We start from the raw sequence: 16,056 nt of genomic DNA on the forward strand, positions 1-16,056 counted from the left end.
TTAATCCTTATTCACCAAAAATTGCCCTTGTTTAACTTACTTGACTCCAATTTTTAAAACGAAAAGTAGCAAATAGTTCAAGAGGGCAATAAGAAGACACGACAGGCAGCTCACTACGATTTGAGGCCAAATTATTTCCTAAAAGTCAAGCAAATAGGTAAAAATATATATAGCTAAATAAGTAATTGAGCACAAATTTTAAGTGAACATCTGATCAGTACTTATATCAATACCAAATTTGTATTTAATTGAACCATTCTTATGTGCATAGTAATCATTAATCAACTTTTATAATTTTTGAAGATGCAGTGGAAATATGTTCAGTTACGGTATATTAAACATGCCATATATGTACATATTTTTATTATATACACTAGATATAAAAAGTCTACACACCTGTTAAAATGCCAGAATTTTGACATGGAAAAAATTATATCAAGAAGAATACTTTTAGAACGTTTTCCACCTTTAATGTCATCGTTAATCTGTACAAATCCATTCAGAAAAAAACTCAAATCTTTTTTCGTTGGGGGAGTGTGGGAGGTGGGGGTGGGGGGATAGAAAAAAGAAAAACAAAATAATGTGGTTGTAAGTGTGAACATCCTTTAACAATTGGTGGTGACATGGTTGTCTTCAGAATTGGCCAATCACATTTAAACTCCTGTTAAATAGGGGTCAGGACACAGCTGCCATCATTTAACCCCTTCCCGACCTTTGACGCATACGCTGCGTCATGAAAGTCGGTGCCATTCCGACCCATGACGCAGCATATGCGTAATGGAAAGATCGCGTCCCTGCAGGCCGGGTGAAAGGGTTAACTCCCATTTCACCCGATCTGCAGGGACAGGGGGAGTGGTAGTTTAGCCCAGGGGGGGTGGCTTCACCCCCTCGTGGCTACGATCGCTCTGATTGGCTGTTGAAAGTGAAACTGCCAATCAGAGCGATTTGTAATATTTCACCTAAAAAACTGGTGAAATATTACAATCCAGCCATGACCGATGCTGCAATATCATCGGCCATGGCTGGAAACACTTATGTGCACCCACCCCACCCCTCCGATCGCCCCCCCAGCCCCCCGATCTGTGGTCCGCTCCCCTCCGTCCTGTGCTCCGCTCCCCCGTCCTCCTGTCCGCTTCCCCCTTGCACCAATCACACCCCCCGCGCTCCAATCAAACCCCCCCGCACTCCGATCCCCCCCACACACACAGCGACCCCCCCGTGCTCCGATCCACCCCCCCCGCACAGCGATCCCTCACCCCGTGCTCCAATCCTCCCCCGTGCTCCAATCCTCCCGTGTTCCGATCCACCCCCCCATGCTCCGATCCACCCCCCGTGCTCCGACGCCCCCCCCGTGCCCTGATCTCCCCCCCTTATACTTACCTAGCCGCCCGAGGTCCGTCCGTCTTCTTTCCTGGGCGCCGCCATCTTCCAAAATGGCGGGCGCATGTGCAGTGCGCCCGCCGAATCTGCCGGCCGGCAGATTCGTTCCAGAGTGAATTTTGATCACTGAGATATAACCTATCTCAGTGATCAAAATAAAAAAAATAGTAAATGACCCCCCCCCTTTGTCACCCCCATAGATAGGGACAATAAAAAAAATAAAGAATTTTTTTTTTTCACTAAGGTTGGGGTAAGAACTAGGGTTAGGGGTAGGGTTAGGGGTAGGGTTAGGGTTAGGGGTAGGGTTAGGGTTAGGGGTAGGGGTAGGGTTAGGGGTAGGGTTAGGGGTAGGGGTAGGGGCAGGGGTAGGGTTAGGGTTAGGAATGTGCACACATATTCTGGTCCTATGCGGATTTTTCCGCAGCGGATTTGAAAAATCCAGTGTGCTAAACCGCTGCCGATTTATCGTGGATTTACCGCGGTTTTTCTGCGCATTTCACTGCGGTTTTACAACTGCGATTTTCTATTGGAGCAGTTGTAAAACCGCTGCGGAATCCGCAGAAAGAAGTGACATGCTGCGGAATGTAAACCGCTGCGTTTCCATGCAGTTTTTCCGCAGCATGTGTACAGCGATTTTTGGTTCCCATAGGTTCACATTGAACTGTAAACTCATGGGAAACTGCTGCGGATCCGCAGCATTTTCTGCAGCGTGTGCACATACCTTTAGAATTAGGCTATGTGCACACGGTGCGGATTTGGCTGAGGATCCGCAGCAGTGTTCCATCAGGTTTACAGTACCATGTAAACATATGGAAAACCAAATCCGCTGTGCCCATGGTGCGGAAAATACCGCGCGGGAACGCTGCGTTGTATTTTCCGCAGCATGCCAATTCTTTGTGCGGATTCCGCAGCGTTTTACACCTGTTCCTCAATAGGAATCCACAGGTGAAATCCGCACAAAAAACACTGGAAATCCACGGTAAATCCACAGGTAAAACGCAGTGCCTTTTACCCGCGGATTTTTCAAAAATGGTGCTGAAAAATCTCATACGAATCCGCAACGTTGGCACATAGCCTTAGGGTTGGGTTGGAATTAGGGTTGTGGTTAGGGTTAGGGGTGTGTTGGGGTTAGGGTTGTGGTTAGGGGTGTGTTGGGGTTAGGGTTGTGGTTAGGGGTGTGTTGGGGTTAGTGTTGGAGTTAGAATTGAGGGGTTACCACTGTTTAGGCACATCAGGGGTCTCCAAACGCAACATGGCGCCACCATTGATTCCAGCCAATCTTGTATTCAAAAATTCAAATGGTGCTCCCTCACTTCCGAACCCCGACGTGTGCCCAAACAGTGGTTTACCCCCACATATGGGGTACCAGCATACTCAGGACAAACTGCGCAACAATTACTGGGGTCCAATTTCTCCTGTTACCCTTGAGAAAATAAAAAATTGCTTGCTAAAACATAATTTTTGAGGAAAGAAAAATGATTTTTTATTTTTACGGCTCTGCGTTGTAAACGTCTGTGAAGCACTTGGGGGTTCAAAGTGCTCACCACTATCTAGATAAGTTCCTTGGGGGGTCTAGTTTCCAAAATGGGGTAACTTGTGGGGGGTTTCTACTGTTTAGGCACACCAGGGGCTCTGCAAACGCAACGTGACACCCGCAGACCATTCCATCAAAGTCTGCATTTCAAAAGTCACTACTTCCCTTCTGAGCCCCCACGTGTGCCCAAACAGTGGTTTACCCCCACACATGGGGCATCAGCGTACTCAGGAGAAACTGGACAACAACTTTTGTGGTCCAATTTCTCCTGTAACCCTTGGGAAAATAAAAAATTCTGGGCTAAAAAATTATTTTTGAGGAAAGAAAACGTATTTATTATTTTCACGGCTCTGCGTTATAAACTTCTGTAAAGCACTTGGGGGTTGAAAGTGCTCACCACACATCTAGATAAGTTCCTTTGGGGGTCTAGTTTCCAAAATGGGGTCACTTGTGGGGGGTTTCTACTGTTTAGGCACATCAGGGGCTCTGCAAACGCAACGTGACGCCCACAGAGCATTCCATCAAAGTCTGCATTTCAAAACGTCACTACTTCACTTCCGAGCCCCAGCATGTGCCTAAACAGTGGTTTACCCCCACATATGGGGTATCAGCGTACTCAGGAGAAACTGGACAACAACTTTTGGGGTCAAATTTCTCCTGTTACCCTTGGGAAAATAAAAAATTGCGGGCTAAAATTCATTTTTGAGAAAATAATTTTTTTTTTTTTTTTTTCATGGCTCTGCGTTATAAACTTCTGTGAAGCACTTGAGGGTTCAAAGTGCTCACTACACATCTAGATTAGTTCCTTTGGGGGTCTAGTTTCCAAAATGGGGTAATTTGTGGGGGATCTCCAATGTTTAGGCACACAGGGGCTCTCCAAACGCGACATGGTGTCCGCTAATGATTGGAGATAATTTTCCATTTAAAAAGCCAAATGGTGTGCCTTCCCTTCTGAGCCCTGCCGTGCGCCCAAACAGTGGTTTACCCCCACATATGGGGTATCTGCATACTCAGGACAAACTGGACAACAACATTTGTGGTCCAATTTCTCCTATTACCATTGGCAAAATAGGAAATTCCAGGCTAAAAAATCATTTTTGAGAAAAGAAAAGTTATTTTTTATTTTCATGGCTCTGCATTATAAACTTCTGTGAAGCACCTGGGGGTTTAAAGTGCTCAGTATGCATCTAGATAAGTTCCTTGGGGGGTCTAGTTTCCAAAATGGGGTCACTTGTGGGGGAGCTCCATTGCATAGGCACACAGGGGCTCTCCAAATGCGACATGGTGTCCGCTAACAATTGGAGCTAATTTTCCATTCAAAAAGTTAAAAGGCGCGCCTTCCCTTCCGAGCCCTGCCGTGTGCCCAAACAGTGGTTTACCCCCACATATGAGGTATCGGCGTACTCGGGAGAAATTGCTCAACAAATTGTAGGATCCATTTTATCCTATTGCCCATGTTAAAATGAAAAAATTGAGGCGAAAATAATTTTTTTGTGAAAAAAAAGTACTTTTTCATTTTTACGGATCAATTTGTGAAGCACCTGAGGGTTTAAAGTGCTCACTAGGCATCTAGATAAGTTCCTTGGGGGGTCTAGTTTCCAAAATGGGGTCACTTGAGGGGGAGCTCCAATGTTTAAGCACACAGGGTCTCTCCAAACGCGACATGGTGTCCGCTAACGATGGAGATAATTTTTCATTCAAAAAGTCAAATGGCGCTCCTTCCCTTCCGAGCCTTACCATGTGCCCAAACAGTGGTTTACCCCCACATGTGAAGTATCGGTGTACTCAGGAGAAATGCCAAACAAATTTTAGGATCCATTTTATCCTGTTGTCCATGTGAAAATGAAAAAATTGAGGCTAAAAGAATTTTTTTGTGAAAAAAAAGTACTTTTTCATTTTTACGGATCAATTTGTGAAGCACCTGGGGGTTTAAAGGGCTCACTATGCATCTAGATAAGTTCCTTGGGGCGTCTAGTTTCCAAAATGGGGTCACTTGTGGGGGAGCTCCAATTTTTAGGCACACGGGGGCTCTCCAAATGTGACATGGTGTCCGCTAAAGAGTGCAGCCAATTTTTCATTCAAAAAGTCAAATGGCGCTCCTTCCCTTCCAAGCCCTGCCGTGCGCCCAAACAGTGGTTTACCCCCACATATGAGGTATCAGCGTACTCAGGACAAATTGGACAACAACTTACGTGGTTCAGTTTCTCCTTTTACCATTGGGAAAATAAAAAAATTGTTGCTGAAAAATCATTTTTGTGACTAAAAAGTTAAATGTTCATTTTTTCCTTCCATGTTGCTTCTGCTGCTGTGAAGCACCTGAAGGGTTAATAAACTTCTTGAATGTGGTTTTGTGCACCTTGAGGGGTGCAGTTTTTAGAATGGTGTCACTTTTGGGTATTTTCAGCCATATAGACCCCTCAAACTGACTTCAAATGTGAGGTGGTCCCTAAAAAAAATGGTTTTGTAAATTTCGTTGTAAAAATGAGAAATCGCTGGTCAAATTTTAACCCTTATAACTTCCTAGCAAAAAAAAATTTTGTTTCCAAAATTGTGCTGATGTAAAGTATACATGTGGGAAATGTTATTTATTAACTATTTTGTGTCACATAACTCTCTGGTTTAACAGAATAAAAATTCAAAATGTGAAAATTGCGAAATTTTCAAAATTTTCGCCAAATTTCCGTTTTTATCACAAATAAACACAGAATTTATTGACCTAAATTTACCACTAACATGAAGCCCAATATGTCACGAAAAAACAATCTCAGAACCGCTAGGATCCATTGAAGCGTTCCTGAGTTATTACCTCATGAAGGGACACTGGTCAGAATTGCAAAAAACGGCAAGGTCTTTAAGGTCAAAATAGGCTGGGTCATGAAGGGGTTAACCCCTTAGTGACAGAGCCAATTTGGTACTTAATGACCAAGCCAGTTTTTACAATTCTGACCATTGTCACTTTATGAGGTTATAACTCTGGAACACTTTAACGGATCCCGCTGATTCTGAGATTGTTTTTTCGTGACATATTGTACTTCATGTTAGTGGTAACATTTCTTCGATATTACTTGCGATTATTAATGAAAAAAACGGAAATATGGCGAAAATTTTGCAATTTTCAAACTTTGTATTTTTATGCCCTTAAATCACAGAGATATGTCACGAAAAATAGTTAATAAATAACATTTCCCACATGTCTGCTTTACATCAGCACAATTTTGGAAACAAAATTTTTGTTTGTTAGGGAGTTATAAGGGTTAAAAGTTGACTAGCAATTTCTCATTTTTACAACACCATTTTTTTAGGGACCACATCACATTTGAAGTCATTTTGAGGGGTCTATATGATAGAAAATAATGAAGTGTGACACCATTCTAAAAACTGCACCCCTCAAGGTTCTCAAAACCACATTCAAGAAGTTTATTAGGCCTTTACGTGCTTCACAGGAACATAGATTGCCTTGTGCAGGCGTGTACTACGGAGGACAGAGAATGAACTTCAATCCAATATTGCAGCCAGCATGCAGCCAGCGGGTAAGGAAAGGGTGAATCAAAAACCCCAAAACCTCGCCTCCATGGCTGAAGATTGTTCCCTCCAAATCCAGGTGACAGTGTCCCTTTAAGCAGTTACTGTGGTATACCAAGTACAAAGCCAGTGTTAGGGGCAGGCAAACCACCCCCAGGGACTCAATGCAGTGATGTGCTGTTAATGGCACACCACTAATAGCGGCACACCACACGGCTGCTATGGGGCCCATGAGTCAGGTCCTGCCATCCGGCTCAGGGGCACCTCTTCACTTCAGGTAAACGCTGCTCCCTAGTACTACCTGCTTATACAAATTGGTTCATTTGCACTTCTGCTTTTACCTCTTCTGTTCATACTAAAGGACTGACCTTACCATATATGTAACCTGCAATACATGCATTTTCTATGCATTGCTATTAAGCACAGATAACGTTCTATTTCTCTTCTTTATATGATGGGTGACCCTGTTATACACACGTGGTCAAAATTGTTGGTAACCCTCCTTTAATGTGAGAAAAACCCACAATGGTCACAGAAATAACTTGAATCTGACAAAAGTAATAATAAATACAGAAATTTATGAAAATGAACAAATGAAAGTCAGACATTGTTTTTCAACCATGCTTCCACAGAAATAAAAAAAAAATAAAACTAATGAAATAGGCCTGGACTGAAATGATGGTACCCTTAACTTAGTATTTTGTTGCACAACCTTTTGAGGCAATCACTGCAATCAAACGATTCCTGTAACTGTCAATGAGACTTGTGCACCTCTCGACAGGCATTTTGACCCACTGCTCCAGTTGTCTCATGTTTGAAGGTTGCCTTTTCCAGACAGCATGTTTCAGCTCTTTCCAAAGATGCTCAATAGGATTTAGGTCACGGCTCATTGAAGGCCACTTCAGAATAGTCCAATGTTTTCTTCTTAGCCATTCTTGGGTGTTTTTAGCTGTGTGTTTTGGGTCAATATCCTGTTGCAAAACCCATGACCTGTGACTGAGACCAAGCTTTCTGACACTGGGCAGCACATTTCTCTGTAGAATCCCTTGATAGTCTTGAGATTTAATTGTACCCTGCACAGATTCTAGACACCTTCTTCCAGATGCCGCCCCAGAACATAACAGAGCCTCCTCCATGTTTCACAGTAGGGACAGTGTGCTTTTCTTGATATGCTTTGTTTTTCCATCTGTGAATAGAGCTGATGTGTCTTATCAAAAAGTTCAATTTTTGTCTCATCTGTCCATAGGACATTCTCACAGAAGTTTTGTGGTTTGTCAACATGTAGTTTGTCAAATTCCAGTCTGGCTTTCTTATGATTTTTTTTCAACAATAGTGTCCTCCTTGGTCGTCTCCCATGAAGTCCACTTTGGCTCATACAACGACGGATGGTGCGATCTGACACTGATGTTCCTTGAGCTTGAAGTTCACCTTTAATCTGTTTAGAAGTTTTTCTGGGTTCTTTTGTTACCATTCGTATTATCCATCTCTTTAATTTGTCATCAATTTTCCTCCTGCGGCCACGTCCAGGGAGGTTGGCTACAGTCCCATAGATCTTAAATTTCTGAATAATATGTGCAACTGTAGTCACAGGAACATCAAGCTGCTTGGAGATGGTCTTATAACTTTTACCTTTAACATGTTTGTCTATAATTTTCTTTCTAATCTCTTTCCTTCACTTCCTCTGGTCCATGTTGAGTGTGATACACACCATGCCACCAAACAGCACAGTGAGTATCTGTAGCCCTATATACCGGCCCACTCACGGATTCCAAGATTGAAGACACCTGTGATGTAATTAGTGGACACACCTTGATTTAACATGTCCCTTTTGTCACATTATTGTCAGGGGTACCATCATTTCTGTCCAAGCCTATTTCATGAGTTTTATTTTTTTTTTATTCTGTGGAAGCATGGTTGAAAAGCAATGTCTGACATTCATTTGTTCATTTTCATAGATCTTTATTTAGTATTACTTTTGTCAGATTCAAGTTATTTCTGTGACCATTGTGGGTTTTTCTGTTATTAAACGAGGAGTACCAACAATTTTGACCACGTGTGTATTTGTTTGTATTTGTATTGCATCACTTTTACCTTGTTACCCATTCTTATTAATGCTTTTCTAATAAAAACTTATGCTTTTATTGTATTCACTTGTTACTCCTTATTCTCCTACTAATCCCATTGTACTCTAGGGGGTGGCCGCATTGTACTCTATGAGGGCTGCATTATACTTTGAGGGCTATGGGTTGCATTATACTATATGGGGGCTACATTATACTCTATCAAGGACCATGGGGAGTACATTATACTATATGTAATATATGGAACCTGCATTATACTGTATCAAGGACTATGAGGAATGTATTATACTATGTGAAGAACTATGAAGTGCATTATACTTTAAGGAGTGCATTGTACTATATGGAGGACTATGGGGGGTGCATTATATAATGTGGAGGACTATAGGATGCATTATAATATATGGAGGACTGGGGAGTACATTATACTATAGGGAGGATATGGTGAGCAAATTATACTATATTGAGCACTGTGTGGAGTGTATTAAAGTATATGAAGGGATATGGGGCAAAATGCTGCCTATTCTTCGAGTATTTGGATTGTTTATGCCAAAACAAAAATCAGTGTTCTCAGCAGCACATCATCCGGTGTAACCTGCAGATATGCTGCTGATAACATGATGCTGTATGGGACAGATTGATTTACTAGTGATCGTTCTATGCCCATCATTCTTCCTCAGCTGGTGTAAAGAGGCCAGGAAACAAGCATTGAACAACTTCAATATTGTCCATCATGCTTATTTAGCGGCCTGAACTCAGCACATGTAAATACAACCAAAATGAGTCTGTGTGATGGTGCAATATGTTAGCATTTGGGGCCCCACTTTAAACATTTGCATAAGGCCCCACTTTGTCGAAAACCGATCCTGACAAAGTACTATACACTGATAAAAAAAATAATAAATACAGCTATTATCTATAATTTGCCTATATTTTATATGCCAGCTATATACAGCTTTATAAAATCATTCTCTGTTTCACCTAAAAGAAACAAAGGCTGATATTGATATAATGTTCTGTAAGACATTGTTCTACAGTATACATAAGTACTCACAGAAACAAAATGCCACAAAGTCTTTACCGACAGTATTATCCTTGAAAACTAATACCGTAATTGTTTATACTTTGCTTATAAATTGTTTAACCCCTTAATGACCGTCAATACGTCTTTTAACTGACCTGAGATATAAGAGAATAGCCTCCCCATACAGATGACAATCCAGCATCTGTTGGTTGTACACTATAGCTGACAACTTGCTGTATCAGCCACGATCAGTATTTGCACCTTCTAAATCTGTTTAACCCCTTAGATGCTGCTGTCAATAGTGACTACATCATTATAAATGGTTAACAGAGTGTGGGGGCTTCTTCTTTGTCCCAATTGGTGCCCTCAGATCATGATTTTGTTGTCCTGATGTTTGCGATGGCAATTCATGACCAAATAGCGGCCTTAGAGTCTGACGGCTATAGTAATCTGTTTAGAAGTTAGCAACATTTAGGTGGTAAAAATACACATTTTCATTTCTGTTATGCCACTTTGCATTAATTCCTGTAAAGCACCTGAAGGGTTAATAAACTACCTGACAGCAGTTTTCAATATGTTTAGGGGTGCTGTTTTTAAAATGGTGTCACGTTTGGGGGTTTCCCAATATATGGGACCCCTAAAGTCACTTCAAACCTGGATAGTCCCCTAAAAAAATAAATGTGGTAAATTTCTTTGAAAAAATGAAAAATTGCTGCTACATTTTTAAACCTCCTAAAATGCTAACAAAATAAAATAACATTTTATAAATGATGCTGATGTAAAGCAGACATGTGGGAAATGTTATTTATTAATGGTTTGCTGTTGTATGACTATCTGGATTAAAGGGATAATTATTCAAATTTAGAAAATTGCTAATTTTTTAACATTTTTCTCAAATTTTTTATATTTTTTATAAATAACCACAAAAAATGTTGAACTAAATTTACCATTATCATAAAGTATAATGTGTCACGAAAAAACAGTCTCAAAATCACTGGGATTTGTTGAAGCGTTGCAGAGTTATTACCACATAAAGTGACACTGGTCAGATTTCAAAAATTTGGCTCGGTCACTAAGGGGTTAATTATTACTGATGTTCAACATTTACAAAAGTGCAAATCCCTCTCTCATAGGCAAATTATTTTCAAATTGTGAGGGGAAATAAATTGTAATTTATTAAAACCCTTTTTCCTTATTGTACATTAAGTATGGTATTTTTTTTACCCCTTGCAGTGGTCTCCTGCATTTTCCATCCCTTATTAGGTACTGATACTGACCCTGTTACCTACCCTGTATTTTCACCTTCCAGAAATAAAATGACAGAAAATCTAATAATCCATGCTCTTGGTACGATATAACAGCCATGGCAGGTCTAGGCCACATTTTTATAAAACTGGGATTGTCATCCATAAGAATATATATAGATCAATTACAAAAATAAAACTACTGTACACTACACTAATGAAATACTGCTACTACTACTACTAATAATAATAATAATGACAACAATAGCATAAAATTATCAGCAGTATAAATAAATGTCCATTTATCAATTTCGACAGATTGCATTGATAAGATGATGTACCTGGTTTTGTAAATAGCGAAGTTTAAGTTGGAAAAGGAAAAATGCCTAAAAAAGTATACACAAAATATATGAGTAACATTGAAGTAGAACACATGAGGTCATTAGATAGTACAATTTAGAAATAGATTTTCCATACGAAGAAACATAGTTTGAACTTAGTCTGAGGTTATCTTACACAAGGAGTGGATATATACCATTTTTTGGACTATAAGACGCACCTTTTTCCTCCCAAAATTTGTGAGAGCGGCAGTGGTGGACAAGCGGGTCACAGGAGGCATGAGACGGTTGCTGCGGCTAACACCTGTGCCTGCTGTTAAAGAAAAATAAATATTCACTGCTCCTCACGCCCATAGTCCCCTATCACCACTGTGCACTGAAGCTGGCACCGAGAAGTGAGATTGAACTATGGGCATGGGGAGCACTAAGTATTGATTCTCTTTAGTAGCAGGCACACTGTTAGTTGCAGCCGCCGACTCCTGCAGCGGTTGGGCGATCGCCTGTACTTGCTATTTAAGAGAATGAATATTCACTACTCCCCACGCCCACAGTCCCTCCCACCTCTATGCACTGAAGCTGGCACCAAAAAGTGGGGGAGACTATGGACGTGGGGAACAGTAAATATTCACTTTCTTTTGTAGCGGGCACACATGATCGCCCAGCCGCTGCAGGAAACAGGCGGCTGTGGCTCATAGTGTGCCTGCTATTAAAGTGAAATTAACATTTGCTGCTAAACATGCCCATAATCCCGGGCGTGGGGAGCAGTGAGCATTCCAGCAGCTTTCCTTGGCTTGTAAGCACCGCATAAAGTCACTGCTATGCGCTGCTTACAAGCATAAATCAGCTTCTGGCATCAGAACAGGATGCTGCAAGGGGGCCATGTATACCAGGTTGGGCAAGAGGGGACATGCATACCAGGATGGGGATGAGGGGACCATGCATATCAGGATTGGGTTGAGGGTGCCATGCATACCAGGATGGGGATGAGGGGACCATGTATACCAGAATGGGGATGAGGGGACCATGTATACCAGAATGGGGATGAGGGGACCATGTATACCACTGTGGGGGCCATGTATACCAGGTTGGGGATGAGGGAACTATGTGTACCAGGATGAAGATGAGGGGACCATGTATACTAGGAAGGTGATGAGGGGGCCAAGTATACCTGGATTTGGGACATATATACACACCAGGATGTGGGATTTTAGTACAGAATTGACTGCAGCGGATTTTTCCTTGCAGAAACGCTGCAGAACCGCACTGTGATGTACAATAAAATGTAATTCAGTGTATGAAAAAAAACCTGTGCACATGGTGCGGAAAAATCAGTGCGGAATTGCCACGGATTTAAAAGAAGTGCATGTCACTTCTTTTGTGCGGATCCGAAGCGTTTCTGCACCCCTCCATGATAAAAATCCGCAGTGGCAAAAACTGCAGAAAATCCGCATCAATTCCGCTGCAAAACCGCACAAAATCCGCATAAAAACCGCGGCAAATCCGCAGCTGCGGATTCTGCTAGGAGATGTGGATTTTGTGCAGAAAATTCTGCACCACTTTTCCTACATGTGCACATAGCCTTATGGTTTGGTGCACCTTATAGGTCCAAAAAATATAGTACTTACAGTATACAAAAATTCAGTCCAGCAGTAAACCGTGTTTATTGTAAATATTTACACTTTCCAGACATACTACATTATTTTTTACCTGGCTATTGTTTACGATCTTAAAGGGGTTGTCCAGGTTTATGACAAAACATAGGGTGACTGCAGACTTTTGTGGAAATCCTGAAAAATCTCTTTAAATATCTTTATTTCAAAAGCTGTATACATTGCATTTAAAAGCAAATTCTCACTGGTAACTACCAAAAGACTTTACCAATGTGAAAAGGAATGTAATAATAGATAATATACAATGTATTCCAAATGATTATGCAAATTGAATTTAAGTGCCATGAAGATGTCATTTTTTTTCAGTAAAGTCATGGATGGTTTTGTTAAGTAAATAAGGCAGCACACTGCAGCGCTAAAACATGTAAACTTGAAAACACGAAATTTGAACTGCATTACTGCACTAGAAATATGAAAAATGAGAGCTTTTAGCGCATAAAAATGGCCAATTTTATGTGTACCTTGTTGTTTTCAAGTTTACATGTTTTAGCGCTGCAGTGTGCTGCCTTATTTACTTAACTATATACGAGTTGGCGACTCTAGGTTCAGCACCTGTTCACACTTAGTCTATGTTTGGATGTGCCGGTCAGGTTTTTGATATGTATTCTTTAGCCTTCTGATCGTGCACTCCGCCTCCTAGCTTCAGGTGTTTTAATTACAGCAGGTCCAATACCCCTCCACAGAGAGAGAGAATTTTAGTCTAGGAAGAGGTTTTCACATGTACCCATTCAGATGGAGACGTTTATTCTCAGCGAGGTAAGGCAAGTTTAGGACCTGGTATAAGAGAGATGCCGTAAAGGGGCTACCAGGTACACATAAAATTGGCCATTTTTATGCGCTAAAAGCTCTCATTTTTCATATTTCTAGTGCAGTAATGCAGTTCAAATTTCGTGTTTTCAAGTTTACGTGTTTTAGCGCTGCAGTGTGCTGCCTTATTTACTTAACTATATACGAGTTGGCGACTCTAGGTTCAGCACCTGTTCACACTTAGTCTATGTTTGGATGTGTCGGTCAGGTTTTTGATATGGATGGTTTTGTGTCTCAGTTCTCTTTGGATAACTGAAATCAATCTCAAACACCTGTGATTAAAAGAAAACTATTTAAGAAGGATGTTCCACAATATTAAGCAGGCCACAGGTTTCAGGCAATATCGGAAAGAATAAGGTTCCCTCTATTGCCAAAAAGTGACAAATAAAGCAATGCTTTAGAAAAGGTAAGAAAACATTAGATGTTTCACGAAAATTTAAGCATGATCATTGTACTGTGAAGAGATTTGTGGCTGATACAGAGCACAAACATGTCTGTGCAGATAAAGTCATAATGAGGAAGGTTTCTGCCAGACAAACTCATCGGATTAAGAGAGTGGATGCTAAAATACCATTACAAAGCAGCAAACAGGTACTTGAAGCTGCTGGTGCCTCTGGAGTCCTGCGAACCTTGAGGTGTAGGACCTTCCAGAGGCTTACAGTTGTCTATAAGCCTACTATTCAGCCTTCCCTAAAGAGTGCTCAAGAGCAGAAACAGTTGCAATGGGCCCAAACATACATAAAGACTAATTTTGAACAGTATTGTTTACTGATGAGTGCTGTGCAACCCTGGATGTTCCACATGGATGGAGTAGTGGATGGTAGGTGGATGGCCACCATGTCTTATCAAGGCAGCAATGTCAGCAAGAAATCATGCACAATCTCATGCTGCAAAGAATACCTCTGAGTCATTGACTCCTATGGGCATAAAAGAAGACAAACTCATGGAGTGGCCACCATCCTCCCCTGACCTAAACCCAATTGAGAACCTTTAGAGTATTTTCCAGCAAATGATCTATGACGGTAGGAGGCAGTTAACATCAAAACAGCTGCTCTGGGAGGCTAGTCAGACATTCTGTCAAGAAATTTAAGCAGAAACTATACAAAAAAATCACAAGTTCAATGCATTAAAGAATTGTGAGGGTGATTTCAAATAAGGGAACCTATGTTAATACTTGGCCTGTTAAGATGTTTTTGATTGGAAAAGCTTTTGATTTCAGTAAACACAACCTTTTAATGCTGCAAATTCAACAAATGATCTTTTTCAGTTCTTTACAACCTATAAAATGTTTGGAACAGTAGTAGTGATGAGCAAGCGTGCTCAGATATCATGTTATCCGAGCATGCTAGGATTTTATCCTAGTATCTCGGGCAGGCTTGAGTAATATGTTCGAGACCTGTTCGACAGCCGCAGCACATGCAGGGATTCCCTGTTTGTTAGGCGATCCCCACATGTGTTGCGGCTGTTTAACAGCCGCGAATCATGCAGCCGCGGGGACTCGAACATATTATCCGAGCACGCCAGAGATACTCGGATAACATGATACCTAAGCACGCTCACTCATCACTAAACATTACATTTTGAGCTTTTTTTAGTTTTGAAAGCAAAAATTTTTATCATTGGGAATTTTGTTTAATAAAATTTGATTTATATGGTTGCTGATTTGAACATTTATACTGACTCACTTGTGTCAACCATTTAGGAAAATCAGAAAAAACACCAAGGTTACTTACTGGTAGCCGGTTTTTCCGGAGCCCATGACAGCACACCTGAGAGAGGGATCCGCCCAGTCGGGACAGGAAACCTACCGAAACAAAAGGGCGGTACCTCTCCCTCGCTTCAGTTGGTTTTCAGAGCATGAGAGGCCTCCTTGGTTAGTACACATGGTAATCCATCACCACATTATAATAATAACAAAAAACACCCAACTAAAAGTGCGCACCAAAGGGTGACAAAAGAAGGGAGGGAATATACAGGTGCTGTCATGGGCTCCGGAAAAACCGGCTACCAGTAAGTAACCTTGGTGTTTTCCCGTCTCCCATGACAGCACACCTGAGAGATTTTTGGAGAAAGGAACACCTTAGGGAGGGACCACCGCTTGCAGCACCCTTCTACCAAAGGTAAGGTCAGTTGAGGAGGATAGATCTAGCCGGTAGTGTCTAAAGAAGGTAGACGGTGAGGACCAGGTAGCAGCCTTACAGATTTGATCAATCGATACCTCTGCTTTTTCTGCCCAGGAAGTAGCCACGGCTCTGGTGGAGTGAGCCTTGATGCCTTCAGGGATCGGGGCACCACGAGAAACATAGGATAAGGAAATGGCCTCCCTAATCCACCTGGCAATAGTACCCTTGGATACCCCATATCCCTTCCTGCTACCCTGGAAAGCTATAAATAGTGATTGATCCTTCCTCCACTGACTAGTCAGAGATATATACTGTAAAATAGCTCTTCTTACGTCA

General features: G+C 41.5%; 1 protein-coding gene across 4 annotated transcripts in view; it reads right to left on the reverse strand.

Annotated features, from left to right (window-relative positions):
* Window positions 1–16,056, reverse strand: part of LOC138670161 (multidrug and toxin extrusion protein 1-like) — a 142,231-nt gene that overhangs the window by 67,163 nt on the left and 59,012 nt on the right. For all 4 annotated transcript variants that reach the window (XR_011319308.1, XR_011319309.1, XM_069757244.1 and 1 more), the window contains exons 6-7: window positions 11,124–11,168; window positions 41–138 (exon numbers count right to left, since the gene is read on the reverse strand). Coding sequence is in view for 2 of the 4 variants with exons in the window: in XM_069757244.1 (XP_069613345.1) it covers window positions 41–138; window positions 11,124–11,168 (143 nt within the window). In the remaining 2 variants the exon portion in view is untranslated. The remainder of the gene's footprint in view (window positions 1–40; window positions 139–11,123; window positions 11,169–16,056) is intronic.

This window comes from Ranitomeya imitator, chromosome 3 (assembly GCF_032444005.1).
Source record: "Ranitomeya imitator isolate aRanImi1 chromosome 3, aRanImi1.pri, whole genome shotgun sequence".
NCBI lineage: Eukaryota > Metazoa > Chordata > Amphibia > Anura > Dendrobatidae > Ranitomeya > Ranitomeya imitator.